Source organism: Melanostigma gelatinosum (assembly GCF_949748355.1).
Source record: "Melanostigma gelatinosum genome assembly, chromosome: 12".
NCBI classification, from domain to species: Eukaryota; Metazoa; Chordata; class Actinopteri; order Perciformes; family Zoarcidae; genus Melanostigma; species Melanostigma gelatinosum.
In genome coordinates this window covers 13,657,391-13,677,868 of record NC_136645.1, presented here as the reverse complement: position 1 = coordinate 13,677,868, position 20,478 = coordinate 13,657,391, and the positions used below count along the sequence as shown (strand labels likewise).

The window sequence follows — 20,478 nt, the reverse complement described above, 5'->3', positions numbered from 1 at the left end:
TGTGAATGCTTTCATGTGTTTTACGCACAAACACACACCTCACATAAAGTTCACATGGTTCACATAAAGTTTAGTATGTTGAGACACACTGGATTACACTATTGTGTTTATGTTGCTATTAAGGCATATAATCATATAATGGTGATTATTTAATTATTAATAAAATGAGAATAATAAGGCATATTTTAGAATAGTATCTTAATGCATTATTGTTTTTTAATCAACAATTTATTCTTGTTTTATCGGTAGAAGTCCGTAATAAAAGCATGTTTTGGTTGCAAGGTTGTGAAAAATCCGTTTGCCTTGTGTTGATTTATTCTTTATGGCAATTAAATAGTTATAAATATAGACCATGGCCCCTCAAAGTTGTTTTTGATGAATGGCTTATAACTGATCTATAAAGCGTTATTTAACCATCTTTCCCCTCGTGCACCTACCCTCTTGTTGGGCCCCTGGGGGCCTCTGTCCCGGCCCAGCCCAGCCCGGGACTCCACTTCAGAAACCCGTGGTGCAAAGAATGACGGGTCACACAAATGTCTCCCGGTCATCTCCAGTCTCTCCGGTAGAGTTTGCTGTGGCCTTGTTCCCTTCGCCTTCCTCCTCTCGGCTCCTCCCCGTCTCTGTGTCGGCTCTGTGACGGGTCACGTTGTCGGAGGAGGAGGAGGAGGAGGAGGAGGGGGAGCAGTCGGTGTGGAAGCACTGAGCTCCCTACCGGCCGACGAGTCACCGTCTGTACGCACTTACCATTAAATATTAGTCAAAGAGTTGACGGGAAAGCGAAACCAGCCGGATAAACACCGTATCAAACCCCGGCGTTGCGCGGTACGTCGGACTCACGGCTGGAATCTACCCGGAGGAGCTCGACCTCACTGCGGGCTGGATGCGAACCTCGGCGTTATAGGTGCACCGGAGTCTGCCGACGACATGGGGAATAAATAGTTGGTAACGTTGCTTTAATTCTACAATAACGCATCTAACACGTCTCGTTCGACTACCGTGGCGCTTTGTTGACGATATGAAAGATCCTCTTCGCGTGAAAACAAAATGTCAGTGTAGCCCAGTGACATTGTATCAGCCCTATTTCCAGCGTTATTCTGTAGCAAGTTGTCACTTGCTTTCAGCTTGTACCGTCCTGTCGCGGATTCTCCAAAACGAGAGTTCGCGAGCCGATCGTTACATTGCCGTTGCATGCAATTGTTTGACTGTGACAACAGTTCAGAGATGTGTTGTCGAAGTTTCACTGTGGTCGCACTTCGTTGGACACTTGACTTAACGTGACCCGTTTCTTGTAAGCCAGCCGTCGCACTGCCAAAGCTCCGTTTGCTCATTGTTGGAGGCTACTGTTACTCCTCATTTACCCTCAACATAATTAGTGCTGTGGGTGCTCGGAACACATCGTCCTTTGCCATTTTGTACTAACCGTAATAAGACTGTGGTAGGCTTAATTTTAACAAGGGTATTTATTTCTGTATTTATAGAAGATAACGCCCAGTAATCCATATTTGTTTTTCAGTCACACATCAGCAGTTTGGATCCGGCTGAAGTCATGGATGAAAGTTGGAAAAACTGCTTCGAAGAGGAGCTTCTGTGTCCCATCTGCCTGAATGTTTTCGACGAGCCCATCCAGCTGCCGTGCAAGCACAACTTCTGCAAGGGCTGCATCTCTGAGGCCTGGGCCAAAGACAGCGCCGCGGTCCGCTGTCCCGAGTGCAACCACGACTACGAGCAGAAGCCCGCGCTGGAGAAGAACTTCAAGCTCGCCAACATAGTGAAGCGCTTCAACGCGCTGAACACCGACAAAGTCCCCGCCGTGCTGCACTGTGTCCTCTGCAGACGAGGACCCCCGCTGCCAGTGCGGAAAGTCTGCCTGCGCTGCAAGGAGCCCTGCTGCCAAACCCATATCCAGACGCACCTCCAGCAGCCATGTGCGGCCCCGGGACACCTGCTCGTCGACGCCGAGGAGCTGAGCGCTTGGACCTGTCCCAGTCACGAGGAGTACAGGCTGCTCCACTGTGAGGAGGAGCAGGTGGCTCTGTGTCCGTTCTGCTGCATCTCTCACTGCACTAACCAAAGACACACAGTGTGCGATGTGGACACGCAACGCATACAAATGCAGGTACATAAATCGCTCCCACGCATACTCTCTCTCGCTCGACCCCGTTCGCTCGAAACTATCCGCTGACAGGCAGGTGACAGGCAAAAGATTTTGATAGAAGCGCTTTCTTCCATGGATTTTAATTTCAAGGAAAGCAGACCTTTCTTTCAGTTCACCAGTCCTCTTCTCTTTGCCTCTTCCTTTTATCTGACATGAGAGGACCGGACAGGTGAAAGCCGACCCCTCGGGGTAGATGATAGCACACACACACACACACACGCACGCACGCGTACCTACATGCAGGCATACGTCCCACACAGCTTTTAACCTTGATCAAACCACCCATTCCACACTGCCACGCCTTCACATTAGCCGCCCTGTGCCCTCGGGTAAGTGCTGTGATGCAATCTGCATCCACCGGAAATGATGACCCCTGTGCAGCGGGGGTGGATCCTCCTGTAGTCGTGTTATGTTAGCGTCCCCGATCAGTTGCAGGACTTGTTCGGGGGGGGGAGCTGCATACTGGTACGGCTATAGAGGCTGGTGAAGTAACTGACACGCTGGTTTTGAGAAGTAAATGCGGGTAATGTGCGGCCGTTTTCGTGTGACTAGTGAACTGCCTCGGCAGGGGTTGACCGCGGGATGCAAGGAGGAATGCGGTGTCTCGCGTAAGGCCAGGGTGTCATGGCTGCCGTCCACTCCTGTATTTTCCTTTTTAGTTCTATACATCATTTCAGTTCACTCTCTTTTCACAAGTCTAATGTAAGTGGCAAGGTGTAAAAAAAGAAGAAAAAAAAACACAGCCACCCACTCCGCCTCATGCACATCTCTTCTGTTTCTTCTCTTGTCGGCGAAGGGGCGGAAGTGAGAGTCCGATTTAGCATCTGCCGTGTTGCGGGCTTAATATGTTCGGTGATTGTGTTATTCCAGTTGGGAACGTTACAGACGCACTTCTTTCCGGCGTGTGGCTCACAAAGTTCGAAATCGTTTCGAAATATTTGGTGAAAACTGTTGCTCCGGAGCTATAATTGGGACAAAAGATGTCTGTTCAGCCCTTTCCACAGCTGCACTCTACACACACACACACACACACACACACACACACACACACACACACACACACACATCGTTCTGTTCTTTGACAACTGTATGTTCGCAGGGTAAATGGAGATATCCAGGAGTCAGAGCTTCTGTCTCTTCTCAGATTAACACGGGCCGTGCTTGGGCCTTTAGTCACAGAGTGCACTCTCACACTGATAAATGTGGCAATAGCCAAAGAGTTAGGCTTCTTGTACGCCGGTCCATTTCTTCAAGTAATTCGAGGCCAAAGTGGCTTCTCTTCGGCTCTTACTAAGAGGTCGTTCTCCTTGACGGAGCTGTGGTCTATTTTGGTAAAAGGATTTTAAATTCCCCTGGCAGCACTCTTGTTGCTTTTGGGATAAACAAAAAGGGAAAAACCAATGTAGCTATGTTCATGTCTTTGGCTCTCAATGGAGACTTTTACAGTAACCTTTTGCAAGGCTCGCTGGTAATTTGGAGATGAGAAAGGAAGAGTAATATAATAGTAATGTCTGCCCTGGGACAGACGGAGGTGGAGCCCTCCCACTCAGCCTCACCTTGGTTTTTCTCCGGCACCACAGCAGGAAACCATCGCTCATGGAAGCTCTGCCGTCTGCAGTTTTCTTGTATCTGGGCTGGAGTGAGTCAGTTACCCAGAATGCTGAGGGCGGTCCATTGACATCAGACGTGGGGAATAGTTGTCAGTCGATTGTGAAAGAGGCTCTCTGTTCATTGAGCCCGAGGCTCTTCATTTAAACATGAGCTTCCTGGCAACCCGCGGGTGTCTGGGTGCCGAAATAGGACAGTGGGGGGGAAAGTGATCACTGGTGGATTTAATCTTGATAACGGTAGACTTTCACACTGAGACAGAGAGATCAGCCACCAGTTCCCTCCCGGCCCCTTGTGCTATGTCAAGCACACAAGACCAGAAAAAAAGGGAATTGGAGGAAACATGGCAAAATGAGGAAGACGCAGTTGTTGACGAGAAGCATCCAGGCACAGAAAAGCTGTTGCCATTATGTGAGGCCACGTCACATAAAGCAGTGCGCGCACCGTTTACGATGGCAAACTGACCCCAACCCAACAAAGTGTTCTTTCCTGTTTTTGTAAAAACAGTCGTTACATGGAAGGTATGACACGCCGCTGAGACTTTATGTACTTGTGAGGACAGTTATTATTCATACGAGTGTGCGGTCTGAAAAGTAGTGCGCACCCAATACGTGAAAAACTGGATGAGGCAAGAAACGCAGCCAAGGAACTCAGTGGCATGTGAGTTTAAAGGGCAGATTCGGGCGTTAATGTCGGTTGTTTGAAGAGGACTCTTCACCTTAAACTGACTATCAGCAAGCTGTAGTGTGGAAACGTAGTACAGGTTCGGGACGTGTCATGAGTGCGTGACACACGATTAGGGACCACACACACACACACACACACACTTTTCAATAAGTGCTAAGTAAGCTGCTAACGGTAGCGACTTAGCAAAACTAAAGGATGTCTACTTGTGTGTATCTTTAAGGCTTGACAAACACGATGAATGCTTATATATTACAACATATTGCTGCTTCTTTTTTTTGGTTTAACTCCACCTCATTGATCTGTTAAGTAGAACTGGATGTGCCGTGGGGAAACCATTCAGCAAACACAACTTGCTCAGCCAGTCCTCGTGCCGATAGAACATGTGATCGTCTTAATGTTGAGCTTGCTTCAACAGCTCAGGTTGTTCCCCCATCTCTTGTGCTCACACCGTATTGGCCTTTTTTTACCGTAAAGTAAAATGCGTTCTTTATTTTATATACCTCCTTTAATGTCCTGTCAACACTGCTACAGGGATGTAGATAGTGGACTGAAAACGTAGCGACTAGCCAACATCAAAGTTAGCTAACGCAGTTAGAGGCTGTGTCACTTATTCACTACTCCCCGTTATAATAGACACTCGGTAGTTCACTCACGATGCATTGCATTGTGGGATTGTAGACGGAAAGTAATACCATGAATTCAGAAGTTGGACCCTCAGCCGGGGACTAGCTAACCTCGAGGGAGCATTTAGCTGATCGGGGTTGGTGGAGACCAAAACGGTGCTAAAAGGAGATTTCGTGTCGGACCTACATTTGTTGGGTGGCCATATTATTTGAATTTGAATGTACGCTACTGTTTGCTAACACATTCGGCAACAATTGTATAAGGTGATAAAATGTCAAAGTTGTGTTTACAGGTTGTTCCGCTGTCCCTAATGCCTAGTTCACACTACACAACTGTAGTCCCGGTGACCCCAGATCGGAGACAAATCCGCGCTTGCTCTGCGCTCGCGCATCGGCAATAGAGCGCCACGTGTGTGTGTGTGTGACCGGGAGCTACAGCCAATGAGAGTGCAGGACACAGGTTGAGGGCGGGGGAAACCTGGCGGAGGGGTTGCCTCGCCTGTAGCCTTCCCTTGTGTTGCACTGTCAGTTGTTGTTGCACCGAGGGTGTCTGATGAATAAACGTAACGCGTAACACGTGGACCGATCTACACAGGGTGAATAGTAAAGACGTGGAAACGGGTTATTATGTCAACAAGCATGGCTACGCCCGTGTCACTTCTCGCGTGTTTTTTCGTGATGAGACGTAGTTTGGAGACCTCATCGGGGACTCCTCCTGGTGAAAGATCTTGAAGTGTGTCGCCGGTCAGTTATACAGTGTGAAGAAAAATCACAACAACTTCAAGACAGCAAGACGTGTCGTGGGAACCGAACTAGAGCGGCCAAGAGAATCCCTTCATGTGGTCTTTCCTTTTGTTCGTGCATCATCTGTCTACAGTCCAAAGTGCTTGTCACATTCAAAGTGACCTCAAATTGTGAACCATGTGAACTGGAAGAGACTGAAAGATTTCTGCTGTTACCCAGGTGAAAATAGGGAATATGCAAACAAGCAAAAGCGTGAGTAGCAATACATGTTGGCTGGTATTTAGTGTCATTTAGCATCTTTTTGTTTTAGAAACTAGAGGGACTGTTGGAAGTGTTCTCTCCGGTTTAGTGTAGTTGCCAGCCAGTTGTTGTACATAAGACTCCATGAGTGTTGTAAGCAGCTGAAGAGGGCTGTTGCTGTGATACCACAACGTAGCTACCCTGAAACTCGCTCACTAGAGACCGCAGGAATGTCCTCGCTCTCCCTATCTCTCTTTTCTGATTCAAACTTTCCCTCTGTTGGTTTCACCCTCCTTTTTGTGTCTTTCTCGCTTTCATTCTGTCCGTTCTTGGCATGTGCAAGCGGAGCCCGATAGCACTTCTTCCCTCCCGTTCCCGTTTCTTTCTCCCATGCACACTCATGCGGAGGGAGGGAGAGAGAGAGAGAGAGAGAGAGCCGACCTCGGCATTATGCACACAGACATGACAATCTGTCACTGACACAGAGGCCAGTGCAAACAATGGGAGCAATGCATGTGGCAAAATGAGAAAGCAGAGAGGGGTAGTGAGACACCCCCTGCTTTCTGCTCCCTCACGTACACATTAGCTTTCACATATAAATACATACACAAGGCTTTGTTGCCATGACAGCAGGTCAGGTTTTCACTTATTTGGGCATGGTGCCTTTCCCATGCAGAAGCAGTTCATTAAAAAGAAAAAAAGCGTACCTGCCCTCCCCCCTGTTCCTATAGCTGTCAGCCTGTGACAGTAGATTGATTTCCATCTCCTGCGGTAAATGGAGAAGGATTATGTTTACGGGCTCTTTGACTGGCCTTTGGCTCTTTTTGCACTCCCACTGAGTCCATGCAGGAAGTAGGCTGGTCCCAACAATGGACTCCACTTGACGAAGCAGGGTACCAGACAAACCCAGATGAAATTCAGAGATGGATTTGTGCCTTTGCTGCTGCTTTCCTCATTGACATATGTGGAGCTTGTCTTAGTGACTCGTGAATGGCAGCCAGGTCTGCTGTGGTACAAAAGAAAGTTAGTATTTGATATTTTTGGTGTGCCCTGTTGTGGTTCATCTGTCTAATCCATCTACTTGTATGTCAATATGTCTCTCAACAGGCCATGCTGATGAGGCAGCAAGGCAGACTGGATGGTCGTGTTCAGAACATCGATGAGCAGCTGACCAAGCTGGAGTCAGACAAGACCCTGATGAAGGTAGCGCACGGCGCGCACGTCTCATGACCATTATCAGTGCGCGGCCCTCGGTTCTTTGTCATTGTGCGGGCTTGGTGCTATCATTTCGTCGACACGCTGCTGTAATGACATGACTCTGTACCTTTTGTTCACTGTTGCAAAAATGAGGAGAAAATGTAATTTATCTGCAGCTTTGAATGGCTGGTGCTTCGGGGTGGAAAATGCATTTTGCAAATGGCTTTTCCGCTTCAAAAAGCACCGATTTCACAAAATGAAGTAAGAAGGAAAGAATATTTGAACCTCCAGTAACTAAACACATCAATTAACTCCTGTGTATTGAAGCTTTTTCTTTTCTTTTTTTTTTGCTGAATGGTGTTAATTGTAATGTATGTAGTATACTGTAGATGCTTATGTTAAGACATTGAAGAAATAATTGGTAAAAAGGCAAAGTTGTGTGTAAAAGTTTGCACTTAATATTGCACTTTCAGCGGTCTCGTACGGGACAGATTAGAGAGAGAGAGCGGTGAAATCAAAAGTGCTGACTTTTTTACTATTCAACCATTGCTAGTAAATTCATTTTGACCTGCAAATGAGGAGGCGTACCCTCTATTTGGTGCAAGCGTATGTGTTTGCAGATCAACATGTCCCCCATCCTCCACAGGATGCAGTGTCTGAACTGAAGGAGCAAGCGAGAGCCCAGTACCAGAGGATGCATGCGCTGCTAGAAGCCAACCAGGCTGAAACCATGCAGATGCTAGAGAGCACCTACAACACGTATGTGAGGAAAAACTCCCAGCAGGTCCTGCAGCTCAACGAGAAGCGCCAGGAAGCAGAAAAACTCCTGAGCTTCGTACAGACGTTCTTCAAAAGAGCAGACGGCATTAACTTCATGAAGGTACACACACACAGTGTTTGCATCCACAGAATCAAATGCTCTCAAGAACACAAAAGCAATGTCACTGTCACACACCAATGAATGTGTTCTCCTATAGTAGCTGTTTGTTTAAGGCAGCTGGTGGCTCTGAATGACCTGTGTGCATCTTATTGTCTTTTTCAGAACACAAAACCGTATCAGCTGCTAATGGACCGGTAAGCATTTCTCCTTCTATTCCATATCCCTTTACTGCTACCTTTCATGCTCATTCTGCTGTCACTGAGGTTAGAACATTGGATAGATGGACACATATTCTCTTCTTAACCACAATTCATTTTTCACATAGCTGTATACACTTTTTTTCTTTGTTATTATTCATTCAATCCTACTCACAATGTGTATTCATAAAGGAGAGACGTATACTTCACTGATGCATGTAGCTATACGTCATATGACAAGCAAAGTATGCGTCCAGTCTTCCAGTCAAGTCAAACGGCAGCCTCAAGCCGCATCTCAAGCAAGGGGCGCAAACTGCTTACTGAATCTGGTCCACAGTATATTATATGCGTCTCTGTTTTTTTTTTTTTTTAGGTCAAACACGCACCTGAGCAGTACTAGCCCTCCACTCCGAGTGGGCCAGCTCAATTCTCATCATTTGCTGTCTGAACTTTCGACGAGAGAAAAGAACATACGAAAAATCCTGGAAGGTAAGAAACAATTGGAACGACTAACTAGAGACGAGGGAAAAGTGTATTTCAAATATCAATCTCTGGGATATAGTACAGTCGGAATGAACTATTGTTTTGTTTTCTGCCATTCTCAGAACCGTTCAATGAGGCGCCCATTCTTGAGATCGTCCAGTCACACAGCAGCTCTGCTGGCTCTCACATGGGGACGGCTTCAGGACTACAGAAGAGGAAATATGGCATGGCTTTCCTGGAGAGTAACAACTCCACCTCCCAGGATCCGTTGCTCTACAGCAGCAAAAAAACCTTCCTGGCTGATCAGACCCATCACGCCTCATCCATGTATTCCTCTGAAGGCCTCTCCCAGAATCCCCACGTTGGGCCCGGCCATGGCCGACTCCTGGGCACTGCAGCCCATCACATGGTGGGCCTAGGGTCCAGCAGCCACCACTCAGGGACCATATTCGCCCCCTCCCATTACCCCGGTGGAGGTGCCTCGCAACAAGCCATGTACGAAGGGAGGAAAGTACTGATGTGCACTCTGAATAACTGCTGCTGCTCCAGGGCCCCCGCTGCTCGCGCCCGGCCTCCGTACCCAGCATCGGACTCCTTCCCCTCCATGACCTCTCAGGAGTTCCCCCCACATGCCCCGCTACCTACAAGCCAGCCGCTGCAGCATTTTCCCATGAGGGGGATGATGGAAGCCTCACAGACAGCCAGGCACCCTGACTTCTACGGGCTGTACGGCCAGTCTTCAACCAAGCATTACGGGACCAAGTAACAAACCACAATCAGCATTTGTACCGTTCTCATGAAATCAGAATTACCATTAATTTCCATGTTTGCTTTTTGTTACTTTCCGTTATGGAGAGATATGTTATCAGTTTGCGTCTCCAAGCCGCCATCATGGTTAGATTAGTTTGACATTTACTCGACCCCGTTTTGGGAAACCACGCCCTGTTTAATGTCGGTGGCCCGCTTTACTTCTTGAATCACAGTGGCGGTAGTCATGCTGTAATTTGACGACACGGTTGTATTTTATTTATTTTCTGTTTCAATTTGACTGGAAGTGCTAATGTGAATAATGTAGTCTTAAATCCTTTCAGGCAGTGAACAAAATAAATGACATATCCTTCATCACGAGTCCTGACATGGGACTCCAGAGACTTCAGTGCCTAAAAAGACTGTTAACGCGCTCTTATTGTACTTGCAAGTTCCGAGCTCTTGATTATTTCCTGTTTGCGGCCGAAAGCATGCAGGGAGCCTCTCCATGCACTCCAAAGTCCATGTGGCTTTAGAAACACACTGGACTTCAAATGCTTGTCGGGTTTTTCATGAATTTTTATACAAGATTATGAATAAACCAAAATCAGTGGAAAATATGAAATAAACAAGCATATTACTTTAACCTTTTGTTGTATCGTAAGCATGGGTTCACACAGTTTAATGTAATCTTGTGGCTTTTATCTGTGGTTATAGTTTAAACAGTTCCAGAGGTCAGATTATACTGAGGCACACATTGTGTGATTTGCTTAGTTAAGAGGTTTTACAGTTTAACTCTGGGTTGCAGTTGAAATGTCAGAGCTGCCCGTAAAATAAGAATAGCCGTTATTGTAGTGCATCCCACCCTGCAGTTCACCCACAAGCTATTCATAGGCTCAAAGACGTGTAAATGAGGAAAAGAAAGACACTGGGTGACCACATGTTTGAGAAATACTGCATTCAGAGGAATCTCAGAACACGGTGGAGGAGGTTTGGACAATGATTTGTTCCAGGCCAGGCCACAGAAGGCCCATTATCTGCCAATTTAGGACAGTTCACTTCCTTGTCAACATCCTGGTCTCTGGCAGAATCTCTGTCTCATCCCTCTTTGTCTCGTTATTGGTGCTCATTGTCAAGTTAGGTCAGAAAACAGGAATAACTGATGAGCAGCACCTCCCTCCCCTCACCTCTCTCTCTCTCTCGTCGTCTCCCGGGGTATAATTTGCCGGGGCTCGACGCGGAGGAGGAGGAGGATGATATAAGCGAAGAGTTTTAATGAGGGCTGGGACAGCATAGTCATCTACTTATCTGTCACTCATACTCCTTTCATCATTCCCCTCCCCCCCCAGCTAGACGGTGAGATAGATGGAGCGAGCTCAGGGGCGGGGTGGAGGGCTTAGAGGGAGGAGAGGAGAAAGGGAGGAATGGTTAGAGAGGGGAGGGGGAAATGCAGAGTGTGGCACATCACTTATTTATGGGTTATGAAGTGTTCTGCCCTCTCGTTACGTTCTCCTCTTCTCTTGTCCGGTCTGTCTGTTGTGTTTTTTGTTCTGTGTGAACACACATATTTCTGATATTCTCTCCAAAGAGCTCGGCCACCTTTAGCGGCGAATGCACGCGGCAGAGTAGGAGGAGCTGAGGTTTAGTTACAGTGTGGCATGAATCTGACATTTAGTGTGTGTGTGTGTGTGTGTGTGTGTGTGTGAGTGAGAGAGTGAATGAGTGAAAGCCTATTAGCATTCCCCTTGAGCACTGTTCCTTCTGTGTGTTATTAATAAAACATACAGTAGATATCCTGAAGGAGGCCACACCATTAATTTAATCCATATAAATAATTTCACTCATAGCTGCATGTTTATACATTGTCATTTTAAACTCTAAAAATCAAGGATTTAAATGGTAAAGACTCTTTTGTTTTGAAAGTCAGATTTCTTCAGCAATATTTTGAGTGTCCACTACAGTCTCGTAGTAATTTCTCTCTCTATGGATAAGCACCAACATTAAGTTTGACAAAAAGGTGTGTGTTTGGTTTGTGCGGGTCGAATCCTGTTGTGTGAGCGAATGTGTGCTCAGGTGTCGCAGCACAATCAGCCAGTTACTGTCTGGTTCCTCACACTGTGTGTGTGTGTGTGTGTGTGTGTGTGTGTGTGTGTGTGTGTGTGTTCTCAGTGAGGTTACATATAGGGTACAGGGTGATGCACTTGACAGCTGTGCTCTGTTGTGGCAGGTGTGTTGAGCTGTATATGTATGAGTACAACACGCCCCTGCTTGCAGCAGGACATGAGTCTGTAGTGTGTGTGTGTGTGTGTGTGTGTGTGTGTGTGTGTGTGTGTGTGTGTGTTTTCAATGCATGGGAAACTGTCAGCTGTTGTGCAGCTGTTGTTTGTGTGCTTTAGTCAGTGTTTAGATCTACTATTAGAGTTACAGTGGGCACTCTCTTGCTCTCCCTCTCTCTGTTTCTTTCACACACATTTTCTTACCCAGCATGCATTACTGCCCAGCAGTACCTGCACCAAGAACGGACAGTCAAACAGGGTCAAGATAGCCAACGAGAGGGTGGGGTGAAAGTGATCATTTAAAATAAAGAAGATCCCAAAAACTCACAAAAATAAATTGGACGTAAGAAAACACGTCATCGCTGAATAACTCCTGGAATGCACTGAACATCGCTGTTGATATACATCAGCTGAGGGACGAGCTTTCCTCTGTAACCCAGGCCTCTGATGAATATTATTGGCATTGTCCCAATACATTTGCACAGCTTGCAGCATGTGTAGCTGTCCTGTCAGTCCAGTGGTGGATGTGAGAAGTGTCTGATATGGCAGCCTAAAGTATCATAGTGTTTGGAATACATGAGTGGCCATTAGTGCTATTAGTCTGGACACACAGATTCTTAGCAGTCCTCCCAGTAACACTGACAGGAACAGGGACGCATGATGCATTCAGAGTGGCTATTCATCAAACATGCACAATGCTAACCTTCATCTGATAAGGTCTTTGAAATCAGTGCCAAAACTCCAATCAAGGATACACGCACGCACACACACACACACACACACACACACACACACACACAAACGGTGCAAAAACATCAAAGACGAGGATCTGTGGCCAATGTTTTTTTGATCTACCGATCTATTTTTGCCAGTGGAAATCATTGTAACATAAACCAGTCTTCTGTCGCGGTTCAGCTGAATGGAAGCAGGCAACAATAAAACAATGTATAGGAGTGGAATAAGCAAAGACAGGAAGGGTGTGTGCAGGTAAACTGTTGTGAATATGGCAGGCATGCGTTTCAGAGGCCCTCTGTGGAGAACAGCTGTATTTGAGTGAGAGTACAGTGGCAGGCTTTAGCTGTGGCTATCGTGACTTTGGCCACTCTAGTGGCACATGCAAGTACCAGAGGTGGAATAATAACACATCTTTACTCAAGTACTGCACTTCTAAGTATCTTTTTCAATTTATTTGCTGTATTATTATTATTTTTTATCTGGAAAATTATTCGTTTTTTCTCGAAAAGGCTGTAGTAGAAATTATTAAAGTAAACATCAGACCTTACTTTATTAACTTTTGTTCATAAGGTATACATGTAGTTGCACAATTAAGGGATTCATTTGTACGGTGTGTGTGTGCTGCGTGCTCTGTGTGTAGGTCTTTACTGCCTGCGCATGATGACGTGCCGATGACGAGCTGTCAAACAGGAAGTGGTTTCAGCCAGGTGTTTTTCTTTTAACTACCAAACGTTTTTATCGCGTCTCAGATTTACATACATACTTTGAATCTGGACTTTTTAAAAAGTAGTGCAGATGTGTGCTCGTGCCTGCTGCTTCTTCTTCAGTTGTCTGCCGCGTTACATGTGGGCAGATAAAGCTGACAGAAACGGAACAGACGAAGGCAGGAGCGGTCAAAATCCCCCCTCAACTGCTCCAAGTGGCCTAATTTCTCTTTCAGTTTTATTGACATGTTAAGAATAACTGTACTTTCCAGGAAGCAATGCAATTACTGGAACACTTGGACATGCTGGAGAGTCCCCAACACGTTTGAAACAGACGACAAACCTGCTTAGATAGAAGAGTTGGGGATTAAGATGGATGTAGGGGATGTTTCATCCTGTCGGGAATCAAGCCTTGCGCACGCGCCTTATGGATTTCTGTTACTCGTGCCTGCTCTAAATGGCTTTCCTATCTTGAGGAAATGGGTAAAACCACAGGTGGGTTCGACAGTGAGCCAGCATGCACAATACCAGGTGATAATAAACTAATATTTCAGAGTATAACAGTCACAGGGGCCGTGTTTGTTGCCTTCAGTAGCTGAAGGGGGGGGGGGACCTCAAAACAGTCTTTAACAGGTGAATTTTTTGTTGTGGTAACAAGCAAAGCTGAAAGTCTGCATCAGACACGAATCAATTTGGCATGCATTAAGCCACAGGTCCTAAATTCGATACCAGAGCAAACAGACAACATGCCACTGAGTCAGATGTGTCCTTTTACGCGTGCTACTGTTTGTACTCATTGATTTCCCACAGTACAGCCCTCAATAGGCTACATTGGGTAAGTGATACGCAATAATCATGTCCATTTCTTTCCTCGTTCTCCCGACACGATGCAACAGTGACCCTGAAGTTTTTTTGACGTTGACGCTCCCCGGAGGGATCAGAGTACATTTACTAGCTGACTTGGCTTCTTTTAATATCACGGCCTGTTGAACAGTCCTTCTGCCTTCTGCCACCCTGGCCCAGGTCAGAGAACTGGTGGACAGCTGCAGGTAGACAGACCACAAGCCCTTGGCAACCGTGGCACATATCTGGATGGATTCAGTCAGTCGGTACAAACAGCAAGTGTTTTGAAATGTGATATGTTGTTGACGAGTGTGTGTTTTAGAGTGGGCAGTATTCTACTTAAGAGCAGCAGTTCTACACTTAGAAATCGTACGACTCTTTCTTCTACTTGTGAACTATTGAAGGCATGTCACTTCAGGTGAGCCCGGAAACTCGAAGCTCAGCAGGTTGATGATTGCAATCAGCACTGTTGTGTGACATGTTTTTTTTTTTTTTTGATAATGCTGTTCTTCAGGACAGTACTTGTGGTGTTCTGGCAGCGGGTGAACCAGTCTAGCATCTTTGTCAACCACACCCACCACAAAGCTAAATCATCTTATTTCTCATCACATGTCAACAGCTTTTCTGTAATTCAAGAGCGGGCTCAGAACTACTGATCTGTGGAAGTATTAGAGATCCGCATACAGTGCATGGATTACTGATTGTAATACAAATGAAGTACCATGAAGTACAGTATGACTTCATCTTTGGCTCATCATAAATATGGCTGTTGCTGAGTCACACATTTGTAGCTCATTAAATGAATGAGGCCATCTTATTCCCAGATATATCTTCTTATTTGTCTGCACTCAAATATGCCGTGGTAAACATTACATTGTCACCATATGGTTGATGGATGACTAATTATATGTCACAAGCTGTTTGGAGAATTGTGACATTTTATGCTCATTTAGAGCGCATGTCCTCGCTATTATGGACAGAAAAATAGCACGTTTGTGATTGTAGAATATAATTAAAAACATTTTTTGAACATAAAGTATGTAGATATGGTCGAACATAAAACATATGTTACAGCAGAGCATAATACATAGAATATACAAACAGAATTTAAAGCATAAGAGTTCGCAAAAAAGCCAGAACTGCTACCGCTTTCCCACAAATATTAGTGGAGTCTATTTGGTGTCGGGAGAACTCTTGATGCGAGACTTTTGATTTTGCAGTGAGTGATACCTCCTCCTCAGTAACATTTCTTTCAACATGAAACGCGTGTTATCCGCCCTGCTCTGGATGCAGCGTTAACCTCTACATGGAAGGTTAAGGATTTAACGCATCACACAGACGCTGGGCCATAAAACCGTTATATCCAATAAAAGTGGTGTGAAGGTTCACAAAACAGCCACTCAGCGTACATCGAGTGGGATGTGGTTTATGAGTCAGAAAATAAGGAGCAGCAGCACCTGCTTCAAGTCAAGGTGACATTAAATGGCTGGAGCATTGTTGCACATCTGTCCTTTTTTTGAGGCTTACTCATCTGGTTTCTTACCTTCCAATCAGAAGAGAGAGAGAGCGGAGAGAGCGAGAGCCATGGCATCACTGCCACAAAAATGTCAACCACCTGGGATAATGCAGCGTAAGAGCTCGAGCGTGACACCATGATAATGCTAAAATCATCTCTATTTAAGCTCCCTCTGATTAAAGCATCCCGACCCTACTTGTCGTTGCGCCTCCCCCTCAATCCTGTCTCCTTGTTAATAGGAAGCTGCCATCAAGGCCATCACACAGGTGGTCCTCTCTCATGTTACCATGGCAGCACCTGGCATGACTTACTTGTTGGGACCAAACTCGTCTCACGGACATCTGGTGCTCAGCGGTGTGGTTTGTTCAGCAGTCGCTCCCTCAACCTCTCCCTCTTCTACAAGTTTGAGGTACTTGTAGTGTACATTTTATGGAACTATATATATATATCTACTGGACTACATCTCAAAGGCAAATATTGTGCTTTTTACTCGAGTGCAATGCCTGACAGCTTTAGTTACCAGGTAGTTTTCACATGCCCTCCCTTTCCAGCGAAAACCACGTCTCTCCAGATGTGTTGATTACGAATGTTTGTGATAAACTGAAGGATGAAGCCTCTTGGATCAACTGCATAAATGCTTTTTTCACAAAGCTGATCTCATGAAAAGTTTGGTTTTATAGAACAGGATGGATTACTGTAGATTTAACTACCCAACAGTTTATAAAGACATTTAAAATAGCACAACCTCAAACATCCGCACATATGAAGTGCAACGTACACAAACAACTGCACAATGACTAATCATTTACAAATTTAGATGTATAAAGTTTTTTAATGCAGGACTTTTACTAGCAGTATTTTCAGTGTTGTATTTAAACCATTACTTAAGAGCCATTCAACGATTGTGATGTATTTTTCCATTGATAGATTACTTGGTCGGATAAAAGGGGGGCGATTTTTAACACGTTCTGTTTGAGAGGATCACTTTCCTCCACATACATCAGCTGAAGGTGTGTCGGGTGTAATGGTGCTTCTCGCATCTCTTCCCCATTTCTCCTCCAATCTTACCTCCATGGCACCTGCAGCCCGCTGGCTCTTCCCACAGAAGCCGTGTGACAGCAACTGAGAGATGGAGACTTTTGCCTGGACTGAGGTTTGTTGGCTATTTTGCCGTTGACAGTTATCTTCCAGATACGGTAATAAACACTTTTAAATGTGGACGTGATGAGGAAGTTGCGTCCTTGTAATTTCCTAGCTCTATGGCTGCATCCAATCAGAGTTAAGGAGCTCCATTGCTTCTCAGTATGAAGATGAAGTGTAGTGTGTCTACTTCAATCAGGGAACGTAATGAGACGGAGTGGAACGCCTCTGACAATCTGCAGATGAGACAGTTATACAGTCCACTACAGTGATTTGCTGTTTACAGCTGAAGATCATGTTTACGTGAGAGGATGTTTGTACAGTGCAGATGTGAGCGTAGTGCATGTCTTAGTAGTAACCCGTTACAACCAAAGCTGCCTTCGCGAAGCTTCAGCTGATATCACGCTATCTACTTTAAGCCTGGCCAATCATTTTTAAACAGTTTAGCAGTGGTGCTTTAAGAGAAAATATTTGTCTTTGCTCATTTCTCTAGTTTTTCCTATTGCTTATTATTTTGAGCCTGTAGACCATGAAGTACAGCGATTACAATACGGTCCTACAAGAACACTAAATATTCGGACAAAATTAGTTTGAATTGAAATGTTTTTGGCCATTTCACTTTTAGATTTGTTTATCAAATTGGATGAAACCACATTCAGTCATAATTAAGTAAATCAGCTGACTTTTTTGTGAAATTTAATCTTTTTATTTAAATCAGATCTTGTGAAACTGGTATACATTGAATTGAAAACATGTTTCAGGGGCTTTAAATAAATACCGGTAGGTGCTGTTTTTGTATTAACTTAAGCACAACGCTGGTTTTCTGCTATGTGGCTAAATAAAAAAAGACAAAATGATTTTGCTTTTCCACGAACAGCATCTATAAACAATACCAGAATCCACTGGAGGTAAAACACATTTTCCACCACCGGTGCAATAGCGCCATGTCAGTGGTGCCTGTATCATCTACAGTATAAAAACAATGGGTTTTAATAGCAAAAACAGTTCTTCTATAAGTGAACCTCCTAACCGCCGTTAAATACACTGCAGACACCGAGAGCTCGCAGTGACAAACTGACGGGTGGAGGGGCGAGGTCATGATGTCACTTCCTCCAACAGCGTGCTCAGCTTCCACCACACTAAGCATTCACTTGGCTGCGCAGGAGAAGAAGTAACTTTGTAAAACGTGTCAGTCCTGTACAAAAAAAACTGTTATTTCTTAAAAACACATCAGCGAGTCAGTGCGGCCATTCCAAAAGACTATCAGTGACCTCTCCGCCTACTGCTTCTTCTTCGCTGGTTTAATGGGGCTGATCTCTTCCTCGTCGTCATCATCATCATCATCAGACAGGTCTGTCTCTTCATCCTGTGAGGCTGCACAAGAAGGACGACGTTAAATCACTGTCTTAAATTGAACCCTGGTATTATATCAGAAATATATTACAAATCAGTTACAATCTACATTTAAAACTTAATTGAAATACATTTCTGCGTGTCAAAGGTCTTGGATTTTAATTCGATCATTTAAAATAAATGACATTTCGTTGTCCAAAGATGCATTTTTCTTTTCATGTCGTCAAACTAAAGAGAAACTAGAAGTACCTCAGAATACTAATGATCAAAATGCTTCCTCTATTATAACATTATGTCGAGAAGCAAACGTTTGTGGCATCTACTCAGTGTTGCGGATGACGTATTTCAAAAGCAACACATTAGTTGCTTGTAATTGCATTCATTGTTCCACATGCTAATCAGTGTTTGGCCGTAGCTGCAACAATTATTTTTCGTTATAAATGAATCTGCAGATTACTTTCTTAATTATTTGGTCAGTGAAATGGGAGAATTATTTCACAAATCTCAAGTTGACCCATTCAAATAGATGGTTTGTCCAACAAACAGTGCAAAACTAGTTGGAAATAAAGAATAAAAAAAGACTACTGACATTTTAAACTGAGTAAATATAATATTTTTGGTTTTTTAAACTGTCCGAAATTATTAATTGACAATTAAATTGTTGCAAATGTAATTTTTCTGTTGAAAACGTTGACTGTAAATAGCAAATATCACTGACCCATTTCATTAAAAGTGAATTTATCAACTGTTGGAGATATTCTCAGTGGGTCGTTAGCCAAAGCACCGAGAGGTTCAAATAGAAGAATGTAAGCGTTACCTATGAGGTGCAACCCGCTGACGGTAACTGGTCCCGTTCCAGCCTTGAGCCGGATGGTCACTGGGGCTTTCAGCTCAAAGTCTCCCAGACTCACCTGAGGAAAAAGAAGGTCAAAGTTGAGCTACATCTCCATCATGTGCGGCACAGTAACCTGCATTCAGAGAGAAACCCCTGTGCTGTACCATGGGCAGGCAGCTGAGGTGAAGGTTGGCGATGGGCACGGAAATGGTCTTTCCTTGGTGGTTCATGGCCGTTACCTCCACCACATTACTCTCCACCTTGGCGCCCTCTCCCAGACAAACCTGTCAAGAGTAAAATAAATAATTCAGCTCATTCAAACAGACTGTTGGCAGACAGATCAAAGTATGTTTTAGCTGATTAGAAGACAAAACGGTGGCTCAACAGCCTTGGATACTTGGATACACACGTTCCTGTAAATCCTGCGTTAGAGTCAGTGAAGTGAGGCCGTTTTGCATCCAGTGAATCTGAATAAAACTAACTCTGTACATACTGTTCTGAGTTCAAGGAAGTGCTCCAGGTCCTCCTCTTCGTCTCCTTGGAAAGTGTAGAACGGTACTTTAGAGGACAGCTCGCAGCCTGGAAGACACATCAACACCAGGATGGTTTTAAGAACAGGTTTTTAGTTTTTATTTCATGCCAGTTAGTGCACTGGCTGAAACACAGACATATCAGAGCGGGTGCCGCACAGTAGGGACATCACAGCAGAGACCCACGTGTGCGCCGACAGAGCTGATAAACTGTATTAAACGGGTCTTACTGAACAGGAAGCTCTCCAACTTCGATTGACCAGCTGGTCCGAGATCCGAGGAGTCATCGTCGTTGTGAGACATGTTGACGAAGCACAAAATGTGGGTTTGCTGTTCAAGATTTATAAGCAAATGAACCCTCCACGAGAAATAACAAGCGCGTCGCAAACTACGAGCATGCCTGACGCGTCATCACTGTGCGCCTTTGGTTTGGAAATGTATTTATTTATTTTCTCCTCCTTTGCCAATACAATATACCAACAATAATATAACTAGATAAACAAATACATGAATAATTAATATGTAGAACGATAAATTATACATGGCACTATGTTAAATGTATGTTCTATTCGGTTTAAACAAGTTTTAAATGCATTCATTAAGCCTCTGCATGTAAGAGAAAATACCACTTCCGCTGCTCTCCCTGGAGACTCGTGTACATCGCTGCGGTAAAGTCAGCAGACACTCAGATTCCGTGGTCAACTCAGCAGACACTTACATGTTAGTGCACCGATATGCTGAAATTCACGGTAAATGCATTTAAACGGCACAGATCGGGAGCAAGCGTAGGACTTTGAAAGTTAGCGGAAACATTAACGTGAGACAACATCCGGTTTCTTCAGACGAACATCCGGTTTTCAGAATAAGATGCCAACAAAGTATGAATTATATTCACATTAAGTATGAAACATGCTACCTGCATCTCGTGAACCAAATGTTATTGCCCTTTTGTTCATATAGCAGTACTTATAAAATAAAAGTGCGC

At 44.8% G+C, this 20,478-nt stretch overlaps 2 protein-coding genes across 3 annotated transcripts; one reads left to right on the top strand and one right to left on the bottom strand.

Moving 5' to 3' along the window:
• Window positions 1-675: 675 nt before the first annotated feature.
• On the top strand, window positions 676-10,185 carry LOC306786157 (E3 ubiquitin-protein ligase TRIM8-like). Of its 2 annotated transcripts, none has more exons than XM_079280837.1 (7): window positions 676-938; window positions 1,514-2,116; window positions 7,165-7,260; window positions 7,901-8,134; window positions 8,297-8,328; window positions 8,705-8,820; window positions 8,937-10,185. In XM_079280837.1, the coding sequence occupies exons 2-7, from the start codon at window positions 1,547-1,549 to the stop codon at window positions 9,578-9,580; spliced, it is 1,692 nt and encodes a 563-aa protein (XP_079136963.1). In that variant the 5' UTR covers window positions 676-938; window positions 1,514-1,546; the 3' UTR covers window positions 9,581-10,185. The 2 variants fall into 2 exon arrangements, with proteins under 2 accessions (XP_079136963.1, XP_079136962.1); XM_079280836.1 differs by having other exon boundaries at window positions 676-942.
• A 6,094-nt stretch (window positions 10,186-16,279) lies between these two features.
• npm3 (nucleophosmin/nucleoplasmin, 3) lies at window positions 16,280-19,882 on the bottom strand. The gene is made up of 5 exons (XM_079279850.1): window positions 19,724-19,882; window positions 19,457-19,542; window positions 19,128-19,247; window positions 18,946-19,039; window positions 16,280-18,149 (listed from the first exon to the last, which is right to left on the bottom strand). The coding sequence occupies exons 1-5, from the start codon at window positions 19,794-19,796 to the stop codon at window positions 18,055-18,057; spliced, it is 468 nt and encodes a 155-aa protein (XP_079135976.1). The 5' UTR covers window positions 19,797-19,882; the 3' UTR covers window positions 16,280-18,054.
• Window positions 19,883-20,478: the final 596 nt, after the last annotated feature.